Source organism: Manacus candei, unplaced genomic scaffold, assembly GCF_025592945.1.
Source record: "Manacus candei isolate 608988 ecotype Guabito, Panama unplaced genomic scaffold, ASM2559294v1 h1tg000020l, whole genome shotgun sequence".
NCBI lineage: Eukaryota > Metazoa > Chordata > Aves > Passeriformes > Pipridae > Manacus > Manacus candei.
Genome location: NW_026138068.1, coordinates 1,914,614 through 1,923,265, shown reverse-complemented (window position 1 = coordinate 1,923,265; position 8,652 = coordinate 1,914,614). Strand labels below are relative to the sequence as shown.

Genomic DNA, 8,652 nt, shown 5'->3' with positions numbered 1-8,652 from the left:
GTGCAAGTGCCATTGTTTTGACACAGAGGCATCTGGCACTGTCAGAAAGAGCAAAAAGAGCCCCCACAGCAGATGCTGCCAAGGCAGAAAGCTGGCAGCAGCCAGGCAAGCCTGCACAGCGCCTGCTCTCATGGCATCCCAGCCTGAAGCTGAGCATCCAAGCCTGGATTGAGGCATCCTGAGGGTGAGGTGGGACCATGGCCATCCAGGGCACTAGGACCATGCAAACACTGGGCACTGCCCGGGGTGGAGCTGGGAGTGGTCACTGGAGGCTGGTGCTCCCTCAGCAGTGCTGGCACAGAGCAGAGCTGGGTGTCCCAGCCACGGCGGCTGCTGTGTGGGCACAGGGGGTCTGGAAGCACACAGCTGCTCTGCTGCTCCTCTCCTGCTCCTACAGGCTCTCCCAAGCCCCACACTCCACAGACTGGTATTCCCTGTTTGATACCCCTGTTCTGTGCAACCTCTTGGCCTGCACCCTTTTCCAGGGCTGTTTACAGGCTGAGATGGAGAGGGAGGAGTGTGTGCCGTGCTCTGGTCTCCACATCCCTGAGCATAACGAGATCTGATGTTCCTGCAGCTTGTTTCTGTTTGCTCACCTTTCCCAAGATGTACAGCAGTTCCTGCAACAGGTCAGTGCCCTGGTGGTGGAGGGGGCACACCCCTGTGGCACTGCCACACCTGGGTAAGTGGCACTGAACTGGTGCTCACAGAAGTGCTTTTGTGGCTGTTTCTAAGGTCGAGTTGTTCAATACAGACCCTCTGCAGGTTCCCCTGGAGGTGGTTTGAGCCTTCCCACTGTCACTGCCTCTCTATGCCTGCCGTGTGGAGCAGCAGAGGCAGGGATGGGGCACTGGGATGAGCACTGAGGTGGGCACTTGGGGCCAGGGTGCAGCACAGGTGGAGCTGAGGGGCCCAGACAGCCCCTTCCTGCACACAAACATCCCTCCTGTCCGGGGCAGGGATGGTGGTTCTTAGCCTGGGGTGCCATAACTGCACCTGCCCTTCCCAGCCAGGGCTTCCCTTATTTGCAGCACGAGTTGTTTGAGTGGGGAGGGTTTTACTTTGACCATTTTCAGGCTAAATGGGGATTTCAGAGGACTTGACCTGGTGGAGCTGCGGTCTGTTCAGCTCCCCCAGCAGCTCGAGAGGAGGAGCACAGAACTGCTGCTGGCTCCCACTGCTGGGGGTGTGCACCCCAAAACTCACCGAGCTGAGGAGTCCAGCACATCCTGTCGAGGTGGGGACACACATCCCCCTCCTCCCTTCTGTGCACTGGCCGAGGAAACGCTGCCTTGTGTAAATTTACATCTGACTGGCCAAATGGATGTTGTGTCGTTGCTGGCGGAGCAGCAGCGGCTCCGCTGCTCCCGCGTCGCGGCGGCAATCGAGGGGCTTGAGTTATAGCACAACTTATTCCGTTTTACAGCTCCTACAGCGTTAACAGATGTACAGGCGTCTGATCCAATCATGCAGCAAGAGATTTTGGGGCCAGTTCTTCCAGTTTTGACAGTGTGGAAGCCGGGAGCAGCCATACATTTTACAAACAAGAATAAACGACCCTTAGCAACATATGTCTGTGCTGGCAGCTCCGGCACAGCCCGGGAGCAGGCGCCCTGCGAGGCAGGAATGTGGCTGGGCACTGCATGGACAAAGCATCTGCCTCCCCCGTTATATTAATGAGGTGCAGGCACTAGAATCCCTATGTTGTAGGGCTGGATTTGCTGGGTAGGGACAAAGAGCTTGGAAAAACAAATGCCAGCCCAGAGCTGAGGAGCTTTATTTGTTTTAGAGCCTGTGTTTCATTGTAGTGGCTCTGCTCCTGCTGCCTCACTGGCCTCCAGTGCCGTGGGATCGTTGGCAGGGGCAGCTCAGCCACGCTGGGACTTGGTGCACGAGGTCCCTGCTCCAGCCCTGTGTCCCCACCACTGGTCTCTGCTCCCAGCACAGGGAGGAGGGTACACCAGGGTCTGAGCAGTCACAGAATCCCAGAATCATTGAGGCTGGAAAAGCTCTCCAAGACCATCAAGTCCAACCTGTGCCCAATCCCTGCCTTGTCCCCCAGCCCGGAGCACTGAGTGCCATGTCCAGTCATTCCTTGGAGACCTTCAGGGATGGGGACTCCAGTGCCTGCCTGGGCAGCCCCTTCCAGTACCTGACCACCTTTTCCATGAGGAAATTCCTTCTGATGTCCAACCTGAATGTCCCCTTGAAGGGAGGCTGTTTCCTCTCATCCTGTCCCTTGTTCCCTGGGAGCAGAGCCTGACACCACCCCCCCCAGCTCCCCCCTCCTGTCAGGGATTTACAGAGAGTGAGAAGGTACCCCCTGAGCCTCCTTTTCTCCAGGCTGAGCCCCCCCAGCTCCCTCAGCCTGAGGCCCCTCAGTGTAACAGCCAGAGGCTCCCTGGTGACCTCAGAGATGCTCTCAGGACAGAAAGTCTGCTCCTGGCCCAGTTCTGGGCCACGCTCAGCCTTGTCTCTGCTCCCTCCTAAATTCAAACCCTGCACCAGCCTCCCTCTGCCTCAGCCCCCCAGAAACAACTGCTGTGGATAGAGAGGGAGAGGGGGGCTGCTGGGGGCACCCCAATAAATTTAATCTCTCCATCATATTAAAGCGTAGTAGCTAAATTTATTTCTCCTTGCAATCCAAACAATGCCAGCTTTGGTCCCAAACCAGTAGTGAGATTTCTTCCCCCAGCTGGAAAAAAAAAGGAACTACTATAAATCCCTCCCAGAGCTGATTTATGGAGCATTCATGAAGAATTTATATTGCAAAGGATTTTATTCAATTAGACTTGAAAAGCCTCTCGATTCCTGAGGTTCAGTAACACTCCTGGAGCCAGAGCTCCCATAAACCTGGATGGCCTGTCTGGAGCAGGCACTGGGGGAATGGCTGAGGTGACACTGAAGCTGACAGGACCATCCAAATCTAGAGCATTTGTCACTGGGATGTGTTCCAGGCTGAGGCTCAGAAAATTACTCCATGAAAAATGTGCATTAACAATAGCCATGAAATATCTGCTTAAAAGCCAGGTGAGTGATGAGACAGGGGATCTGTTAGTGCTGGGTGTTCCTCGCTGCCCAAAAAGGGACACAGAGCCGGGGGCTCTTCTGGGAACAAGTATAAAGTTGTTTCTGCTCAAATAATTGAACAGGGGAAGGTGCAGGATGGGTTTAAAAGCTGCCTCCACTTTAGTGGACAAGCCCTTGATGGGCATGACCTCCTTGCAGCCCACAGCATTCCCTGGGGGAAGACTGAGACCACCAGGTCCTACATAGATTCTTCCCAATTATATTTCCAAGCTGAAAGGAGCTTGGACTTGGCTGCAAAGCTGGAATTGTGTGTGTTTTGTGCAGGACATGGGGGTGGGTGTGAGCTCACACTGCTGCTAGAATGTGCGTGTTTACACGTGGAATAGGAGCGTTCAGTCTCTTGGGAAGCTGGAACAGAGGATGTCTTCTTTGCTGAGCAGTGTTCTGCTCTCATGGTGTTTGCAGCCAGGTTTTCCAAGCTCTAGAATGTTCTCCAGGCCATGCTCCAGCCTGTTCTGCTGGGGGCTCCGTGGGGAAACACTCCTGAGGTCGGCATGGACACTGCGGGGTGTGAGACCGACCCTCGGGGTGTCAGCCCCTCTCACCCAGTGTGATAGGGGGGCCCCCCAGCTGAGGCACTGCCAGGGCCCTGCTCCTCATCCCAACCCCTTTTCCTGCAACCTCAGTGCCCTGGGGGTGCCAACCCCAGGGCTCTGCTCCCCCAGCCAGTCCCTGTTCCGGGGCAGCCCCACCCAGAGTCAACCCCAGCACAACCCTGGGATTCGGCCTTTCCTCCTCTAACCCCTCCATCCTGTGAGCCCCATTCCTGGCAGAGGATGCACTGGACTGTCAGCACAAGAGACATTCCTCACATGCACAACAAGAGGCAGCCAGAGCCAAGGAATTCCTGGTGCATTCCTGTAAATCTGCACAGCTCAGCTCCAGCCGAGGCTGATGGATTGGAAGGGACTTGGAAGAGAAAAGCACACAGGGCTCAGTGTTGAGTGTGACAATTTAGGGCCCTTTGGTAAAAGGAAGTTCACATTTATTATTTCAAAGCTGTGGACACAATTCCCAAATCCCTCCAGCTGCTGCTCCACACCAGCACTGTGGCTGACAGAGAGGACCTGATTGTTTTCTTCATTCCTCAGAGTCCTGTCTAGGCCTTCCCACAGCACCTGTCACTGCCCAGGGAAACAAAGGCATCTCCAAAGTGTTCTTGGAATTTTCCTGCCTCAACTCCAGCCTAGGAGCAGCAGTGACTCTGGGCCCATTGCCACACGGGATATGTGGACCAGGCCCAGTGAACAGAACAGCTGTTTTTGGGTCCCTTCCAACTTAAAATATTCTGTGATTCTGTTCCTCTTAGGATTTATCAACAAAGTCATGGTTATTTCACCTGGAAGTTCTTGGCAGATCCCACTTCTAGTCCAGGATTGTTCTGTTTCCCATCCTTGATGGGCAAAATCGTCTGCTGGATTCATCTTCCCACGATAAAGGAAATAAACGTTCCAGCTCCCTGCTATGGCTCAGGTTTTATATATATTTTCTCTTCCTTCCCTTCCTTCATTGCAGCATAACGTGCCAGGACGAAGAGATAGTCACTGAGCCTGGAAACCAAAGGAAAAGCAGGAAAACCACTTCAAAGATCTTATACCAGAAGCTTCTCAGGAGGCAAAACCCCGCAGTTTTTTCCCAAAACTATGGAAACACCATAAGGAATGTTTCAGTAGGACAGAATAAGGGTTTGGAATTATATTTTTTTTGTTACCTGTTTAAATATTTGGCCACATTTGGATCTGCTTCCCCTGCTTGGACTAAAGGAACCACGCTGGAAAAAGCAAAGGAAAATGTTAGTGTTTAGCTTTCCAACTCTGAGTGCACAAAGGGCTGTAATTTGCTGGAGCCCCTTCACTCCCCAGCCTCCTCCAGGGTCCCCACTCTATCTGTGAAGGTTGTTGGCTTCCCCAGAGGAATCTGGGGGACATAAATGGTGCCAATAATGCTTGTGACTGTCCCAGAGGCTCCCAGCTCTGCTCCTCCAAGGATACTCATCCATGGCTATGACTGGACAGAGAGAGACTATTTACAAGGGCTACAGTGCCAGGACCAGGGGAAATGGCTTTCCACTGCCAGAGGGCAGGGATAGATGGGATATTGGGAAGGCATTCTTCCCTGTGAGGGGGGTGAGGCCCTGGCACAGGTTGCCCAGAGAAGCTGTGGCTGCCCCATCCCTGGAAGTGTCCAAGGCCAGGTTGGATGGGGGTGCAGAATACCAGAATGGTTTGGGTTGGAAGGGACTTTAAAGCCCATCCAGTTCCACCCCCTGCCATGGGCAAGGACATCCCCCACTAGACCAAGCTGTTCCAAGCCCTGCCCAACCTGGCCTTGAAAACTTCCAGGGACACTTTAAGCCACTCAGAGCTTCCCTGGATCTTACACCTGCCAGTGCCCCACCTTCCCACATTTATCAGACCAGACAGGAGCTGAGCGTGGAACTGCAGCTCGACACAACCCTGTCTGTGCTGTCTCAGCTCAGATGACCCAGCTGAGGGGAGGGAAGACACAGTCTGGCTCTGTGCCGCCTGCGCCCCTGGAATTGGATTAAACAAACAAAAGCTTGTCTCAAGCCCTGAGTGCAGCCCAGCCCTGGCTGGTGGCTCCCACTGCACTGGTTTGCTGCTGTTGTAGTGTCCCCATCCCCTTTTCCCAGTGTTGCCCCAGCACAGCACTCACCACCTCTCAGCCCGGCGGCACACAGCTCGGGAGAAATGGAGAGCAGCACTGCTCCTGCCTCCGGACTGGAACAGCAAGGAAACACCCCCTCAGTGTCTGCACCAACAGCACAGCCCCCCCTCTGCTCCCTGGAAAAGCTGAGCACCTCTCACACACGTGGGGACTGATCCCTGTGCCATGGCCAGGCAAGGGGAGGGACATCTGAGTGCAGCAGGATGGGGAAATTTAACTCCCAAATCCTCTCTGCTTTTATTTGGCATTTGTCAGTGGAAATAGTGGCTTCCCGACCTGTTTTCCTGTGGTAAGTGGTGGAGCAGGGCTCCCTAAGGAAGTGAGTGAGCCTCCTGCAGTGGGTGAGAGGCACAGGCAGTACCTACGGGCAGGATGAAGGCTCTGAGGGGAGGGAGCTGCTCCGAGTAACTGTCAATCCACTGCTCCAGCTCCAGCACCGGCTTCTCGCTGAAAGACGTACGTTCTGCAGAGGGGAAAAGGAGAATCAGCTGAAAAAAAGTGATTCAGAAACGATTCAGTCGACACACAGAGATCTATTTTTGCTTTCCTTGGATCAGCAAGTCCTAAGAAAGCATCCCAAAAAATTCCTCCTGCTTCAGCAGGGCCAAGTGGGTGCTGGGCCAGTGCCTCAGGCCACCTGACATCACTTGAGTGCCACAAGCACAGCAGCTGCTGGGACTGTGTGATTTACTCAGCACCCAGGGACGTGTGTGATTCACAGAATCCCAGAATCATTTGGGTTGGAAAAGCCCTCCAAGATCATTGAGTCCAACCTGTGACCAATCCCCACCTTGTCCCCCAGCCCAGAGCACTGAGTGCCACGTCCAGTCATTCCTTGGACACCTCCAGGGATGGGGACTCCACCACCTCCCTGGGCAGCCCCTTCTAATGCCTGACCACCCCTTCCATGAGGAAATTCCTCCTGATGTCCAATCTGAACGTCCCCTGGCACAGCTCGAGGCTGTTTCCTCTTGTCCTGTCCCTTGATCCCTGGGAGCAGAGCCTGACCTGCCCTGGCTCCACCCTCCTATCAGGGATTTGCAGAGAGTGAGAAGGTCCCCCTTGAGCCTCCTTTTCTCCAGGATGAGCCCCCCCAGCTGCTCCTCCCTGTGCCTCACCCAACACTGCACAGCATCTAACCACCCACACAACCCCTTCCAGGCTGTGCCCAACTTTTGCCATCCCAGGAAAAGGCAGGACTTACTCCGGTGAGCCTCCCTGGCCGAGGAGAGCGGTGTGGCGAGGTTGGAGCCCACATCCTGCAGCATGCACTGGACCTGCACGTGGCACCAGGACAGAAACCACAAGTGCTGTCACTCCGCACCTTTGACATGCCAGGGGAGGTAGATCAAAGATCCCACCCTTGCTGTGTCTCATCCCCAGCCTGCTGCAGAGGGAGCAGGGAAGTGCTCCCCAAATGCTTGAGAAGCCAGATTAGCACATGCACTTGTTTTCACTGGCACATCAAACCAGCCTGGCTGAGTGCAGGACACTGGCAGTGCTCACAGAACTCCTTGGCTGGCAGGACACCAAACCTCTGGGAAAGCAGGGACAAACTGCAAACAGCACTGCCATGTCCCCCTCCACACAGGGCATCTTCACAACCTGGGATATGGGAGAGACAGCCTGGAAAAGCTTCCTAAAATCTCTGATTAGCTCCTTCTGCATTCCTGTGCTCAGCAAAGTTAATTAGCCAAACTCACAGGCTGCCACCTATGTCACTGCTGTGCCCACGTGGGTCTGTGCCCTAATTTCAAACCCGAGGCTTGTGTCCATAATGTGTATCTGACTTAACTCTGAATGAACCTAGAGATGAGTCTGCTGCCCATAAGTGATCACCTGATCTACCACTTTCCTTCTTGGTTAAAGAAATTACCTCTTAGAGAGTAGTCTAGGGAGTCTTAAGTATTTATTTATTTAAAGACTAAATGCATTGGATTCCTGTGAGTTTATGTTTCAGTAGCACAGACGCAGCGACTGCACTGGGTGAGGATTACCATTAATACTCACTTTGTGAAGCTGTCCAACAAAGGTGTGACCCTTTTCACTGCTAAACTCACCAGCCAGCCTTGGTTAGAGCAAAAAAAAAAAAAAAAAACCAAACAAAACAGGAGAGTCAGCTGGGAATGGAGAAATCACCACAAACACGATTTTCCACATGAAACCCCCCGAGTTCGGCCCCTCCCGGCCGGAGTTACCCGATGGCCGAGCTCAGCTCGTCCGTGGCTCCCAAGGCCTCGAAGATCCTGTCGCCCTTCGGCCGCCGCTCCCCGGTGAAGGTGCTGGAGAATCCTTTGGGAAAGGCGAGGGAGGGGCGCTCAGGGGTCTGGGGTGGCCCTGCCCCGGTGCCCCCTCGGTGCCCCCCGGGCTCTACCTGAGTCCCCCGTCCGGGTGTAGATCCGCGGGGACCGGGCGGGGGGGTCACGACCGGGGGGATCGCGGGCGGAGCTGCGGGGGCACAAACCGTGAAGGAGGGACACACCGTGGGGTGGGGGGACACAGAGAGGAGCGGGAGGACATTGGGGGGGACACTGGGGGTGAAGGGGGACACACACCATGGGGGGCGGCACCGGGGGGACAGGCGGTGAGGGGAGGACACACACTGTGGGGGAGCCACGCCTTGAGAGGGAAACGACACCGTGACGGGGTTTCGGCCCTCCCTCTCACCTGCCCTCCCCGCTCTGCCCCCGCCGCCCCGCCGCCCCCAGCGGCTCCCGCAGCCCCCGGCCCGCTATCGCCAGGGCCGCCCGCCGCCACATCCCTCCCGGCCGCCGTCCCCGCCGCCCCGTGACCCTGCGCGGCCGCCGTCCCGCCCCCCGGCGCGCCCTCACCCCAGCGCCGCGCCACCGCGCGCCGCCGCCTCCCCATTGGCCA

General features: G+C 55.6%; 1 protein-coding gene across 2 annotated transcripts; it reads right to left on the bottom strand.

The window, feature by feature from the left end:
• Positions 1 to 4,024: 4,024 nt before the first annotated feature.
• On the bottom strand, positions 4,025 to 8,569 carry MMAB (metabolism of cobalamin associated B). 2 transcript variants are annotated; one of them, XM_051785526.1, is made up of 9 exons: positions 8,446 to 8,569; positions 8,153 to 8,226; positions 7,977 to 8,070; positions 7,789 to 7,846; positions 6,983 to 7,055; positions 6,144 to 6,241; positions 5,767 to 5,831; positions 4,802 to 4,861; positions 4,025 to 4,640 (listed from the first exon to the last, which is right to left on the bottom strand). In XM_051785526.1, the coding sequence occupies exons 1-9, from the start codon at positions 8,535 to 8,537 to the stop codon at positions 4,553 to 4,555; spliced, it is 702 nt and encodes a 233-aa protein (XP_051641486.1). In that variant the 5' UTR covers positions 8,538 to 8,569; the 3' UTR covers positions 4,025 to 4,552. The 2 variants fall into 2 exon arrangements, with proteins under 2 accessions (XP_051641486.1, XP_051641485.1); XM_051785525.1 differs by having other exon boundaries at positions 8,153 to 8,545.
• Between the last annotated feature and the right edge of the window lie 83 nt (positions 8,570 to 8,652).

What these genes read in the sequence shown, in the direction of transcription:
- MMAB (XM_051785525.1), bottom strand. Translation starts at nt 8,336, where the DNA reads ATGGTGTGTGTCCCCCTTCACCCCCAGTGTCCCCCCCAATGTCCTCCC. An exon ending in GAGCTGAGCTCGGCCATCGG is followed by an intron (nt 7,847 to 7,976) that starts GTAACTCCGGCC and finishes GCTCTAACCAAG; the next exon opens with GCTGGCTGGTGAGTTTAGCA. An exon ending in TCAGAGCCTTCATCCTGCCC is followed by an intron (nt 5,832 to 6,143) that starts GTAGGTACTGCC and finishes TTGCTGTTCCAG; the next exon opens with TCCGGAGGCAGGAGCAGTGC.